Genomic DNA, 3,772 nt, shown 5'->3' with positions numbered 1-3,772 from the left:
AGTCAAAGGCTTTGGCATAGTCAATAAAGCAGAAATAGATGTTTTTCTGGAATTCTCTTGCTGTTTCGATGATACAGCAGATGTTGGCTATCTTGGTCACTTCCAAATTTTAGCAATTATGAATAAAGGGGGCTTCCTGGTGGCTCAGACTGTAAAGAATCAGTCTGCAATGCAGGAGACCGGGTTTCAATCCCTGGGTCAGGGGGATCCCCTGGAGAAGGGAATGGCAACCCACTCCAGTATTCTTGCCTGGAGAATCCACGGACAGAGGAACCTGGCAGGCTACAGTCCAAAGTGAAAGTGAAGTCGCCCAGTCGTGTCCGACTCTTTGGAGTGTTGTCTACCAGGCTCCTCTGTCCATGGGATTTTCCAGGCAAGAATACTGGAAGGGGTTACCATTTCCTTCTCCAGGAGGTCTTCCCAACCCAGGGATTGAACCCGGCTCTCCCGCATTGTAGGCAGACGCTTTACCGTCTGAGCCACCAGGGAGTGTCACAAAAGAGTTGAACACGACTTAGGGACTAAACAATAACAACCACACACACACACAAATTCCTTCAGGAGACACACTTTGGACCCAGGCCCAAAGCCAGCGTAGCAGCCGGATGGAGGTTTGGGGATGAAAACGAAGCGAGACAAGAGGGAGTGTTGCCTGCCCCTGCGTGGGTTGCGGAGGCGAGCGCAGCACGAGGGTAACGGTGGGGAGAAGACGAGAGCCCACGTGCACACTGCGTGGGTTAGCAGCGGCAGGCCGCCAGGGGTGAAGGGGGAGGGAGATAAGGGAGCTCGTGCGTGTGCGTCTGCGCGTGCGTGTGTTACAAAAGGACGCAGCCCGGAGGCGAAGGGGTAGAGAGAGCTTGGGTGTGCGCGCGTGCGGCCGCAGTAAAGCGGGTTGCGTCGCCCTCTACTGACGTGCGCGAGCCCGCAGCTAGTTCCACCAGCGGCGTGACCGTAAAGAGGCACGGCGGTGTCGTGAAAGGGGCCGCAACACGCAGGGCGCTGGTTGACGGCTGAGCCTCCATTTTGTCCTCCGCTTCTCTGCTCGTAAGTCGCTCGTCTTCCGTAGCTTCTGTGAGGCGAAAAGTTTAAAAGGGGTGAAAGTTTTAAAGAATATTCTGGAAGTGTGTTGGTAAGCCCCGCGGGTCTCCATTTTCTCTCTGCAGCCGCCTCGCATCCTGTGGTTCGGGTAAAGCGGGGAAGATGCGGCCCTTGGACATCGTGGAGCTGGCGGAGCCGGAGGAGGTGGAGGTGCTGGAGCCCGAGGAGGACTTCGAGCAGTTCCTGCTGCCGGTCATCAACGAGATGCGCGAGGACATCGCAGCACTCTCCCGTGAGCACGGGCGGGCCTACCTGCGGAACCGAAGCAAGCTGTGGGAGATGGACAATATGCTCATCCAGATAAAGACGCAGGTGGAGGCCTCGGAGGAGAGCGCGCTCAACCATCTGCAGAATCCGGACGACGGAGTCGAGGGCCGGGGGACCAAACGGTGCGAGAAGGCGGAGGAGAAGGCCAAGGAGATCGCGAAGATGGCAGAGATGCTGGTGGAGCTGGTGCGGCGGATAGAGAAGAGCGAGTCGTCCTGAAGGAGGGTCGGCGGTAAGGCGGGGGGTGGGGGACAGCACGGGGGTCCCAGCGGTTGCCCGACGGTTGGGTCGGCCTCGGGGACGTTTGTTTACAGGGGATGCCCGGCGGGTGGGAGTTGGCAGAAGAGAATAGAATTCTACTCAAGTTTTTACGTTAGGAGGTGTTAGGGCGTACAAAAATTGTTTACTCTTGAACTGGCAATTAGGGGGAAAGCCGGTTGGTTGGTTTTGACTTAGTAAGTGGTTGAAAGCTAAAATCACGGTCATTAGGATAACTACTAGGGTAATAAACAACGAAAATCACAGCATAGACCATTAGGCAGACGGGGATAGAAATAACAGAATTAGCAGAGAGAAGGCCATTATTGGACGGTCCCAGATTTTGCTGGAAGGAGTCAAATGGCCTCCGGAAGAGATGGTTTCCTGCGAGGCTGAATTTGTAATGTTACTGAGTTGTTTTTTTCCCACTCCGGATTAACCTGTTGATGATGAGTTTCTCCCACTTTCACTTTAGATTTACAGCCAATGGATTCTGGTCAACTGATGGAGATTGGCTGACACCCTGGAGAAGCTGAAACCAGAGAGCCTTTTGTTTTCTCTCTCCCCCCCCCCCCCCCCCCTTTCTGTCTATACTCTGTTCTCACTTACACTACGTTTCTGCTATGGTCTGTGGTTAATGACCTCAATTTCAGTTTTGACTGTTAAATGTTTTTGTTTGGAGAGGTAACTTTAATTTGGAAAATGCACTCACAAGAGTTAGGGCCTAGATTGTAAGCTCTTACAGCAGCCACATTTGTTCCTGGGCTTTCCTAAACTTGTTCCTAAGTTTTGAGGTGCTTTGCTCTTTCTTGTGTGACCTGATAGCTCCCTGGAACTTTGGGTCTGTGTGTGACAGATGAGACTCAGAGTTGGGGTTCTCTGGCTCTGAAGGTCCTGAAGGAACTACATTATTTCTGGAAGATGACTCCATGCAGCAATCGCTAAAGAAGCTGAAGAAGGGACCAGACTTCAACTGGGAATGTGACTGGAGCTGATCTGGCTGGGACTGATGAACCAGAAGAAGGGCTGGAGGATGATATTATGTTTGGGGACTTTGATTTCTGTGTGAGACCAAAGGAGGAGAAATGTATTTTGTTCAAAGTTTAAGTTTTATGCGGCACACTGATGTAACCTGTCTGGTCAGCTCGTTTGGAAAAGGTAACTCAGCTTTATGTGACACGGAACCTAAAATAGGACGCAAGCTAGGTCTCCGTATTCTATGTAATGGTTGTGCTACCCTGATACATTTCAGGGGGTTCTGGACATGAAAGCGATATTTGCAAAGGCCCTTAAGGGTCTGGGGAAGAAAAGCAATGGCTGTTTTGGACCCTAAACTGGACAGGGACTAGGTATCTTCAAGATTCGTAAATTGTCTAGCTGTAAGTTCATTTCAGTAGCAGACCTGACAAGCATTTGAGGTCAAAACCCTACCTTGTGTTTAAAAACAATTTACCATGTTAATAAAAGTATTCATTTGCTTGGAAAGACAAAAGACCTGAAAGATTATTGACTAAGAAGTTTTGTTTCTTTAAGAATGAAATTTAATATTATCATTGCGTACAGTTTTTGAGGCTCTCAGTAAGCCTGGCTCATAAGGAAGTTTCGTTGCTGTGTGTGACTGAAAAAAGTGCAGTTATCACTCTAGAGGGTGGAAGGGGTAGGTTCTAGGACCCCCACCTTCCCACAGGTCCAAATCCAGGGCTACTCAAGGCCCTTGTTAGATGACGGCACAGTCGGCCCTCCAACCCTCAGTACCCACGATTCTGCATCCTGCAGAACTTAGCTGCACTCCAGTCTTCACCTTAAAGTCTAATTCATGGGGAATCCAATTGATGGCAAGTAAGAAACAAGAGTAAACCAAGTGTCACAGCCAGATACGGTGCCTTAGAGCACTGAGGGAAGGAAGGTGAGGAAATTACTTCAGAGCAAGTAACTGGTGAACTTGGCCTTGAAGGATGGGTGCAGCGTTGGAGGAGGAGAGAATGAGAACATCCCACACGCAGGGAATAGCATGAGAAAAAGCCAGAGTTCTAGGAATGGGGAAGAGTGAGCATGATGAAAAAAGAACCAGGAAAAAGAGTCACCAAAAAATCTGCATTTGGTACATTTGCCAAAACGAGGACATTAATGCTGTACAGTACTACTAACT

At 50.2% G+C, this 3,772-nt stretch overlaps 1 protein-coding gene across 1 annotated transcript; it reads left to right on the top strand.

Moving 5' to 3' along the window:
• The first annotated feature begins 891 nt into the window (after positions 1–891).
• On the top strand, positions 892–3,115 carry LOC102395812 (MORF4 family-associated protein 1). Its single transcript, XM_006052613.4, has 3 exons — positions 892–1,044; positions 1,164–1,597; positions 2,099–3,115. Exon 2 carries the CDS (start codon positions 1,201–1,203, stop codon positions 1,582–1,584), a length of 384 nt encoding a protein of 127 aa, XP_006052675.1. The 5' UTR covers positions 892–1,044; positions 1,164–1,200; the 3' UTR covers positions 1,585–1,597; positions 2,099–3,115.
• Positions 3,116–3,772: the final 657 nt, after the last annotated feature.

Source organism: Bubalus bubalis, chromosome 7 (assembly GCF_019923935.1).
Source record: "Bubalus bubalis isolate 160015118507 breed Murrah chromosome 7, NDDB_SH_1, whole genome shotgun sequence".
NCBI lineage: Eukaryota > Metazoa > Chordata > Mammalia > Artiodactyla > Bovidae > Bubalus > Bubalus bubalis.
The sequence above is the reverse complement of the archived record's forward strand: the minus strand, read 5'-3'. Positions and strand labels throughout refer to the sequence as shown.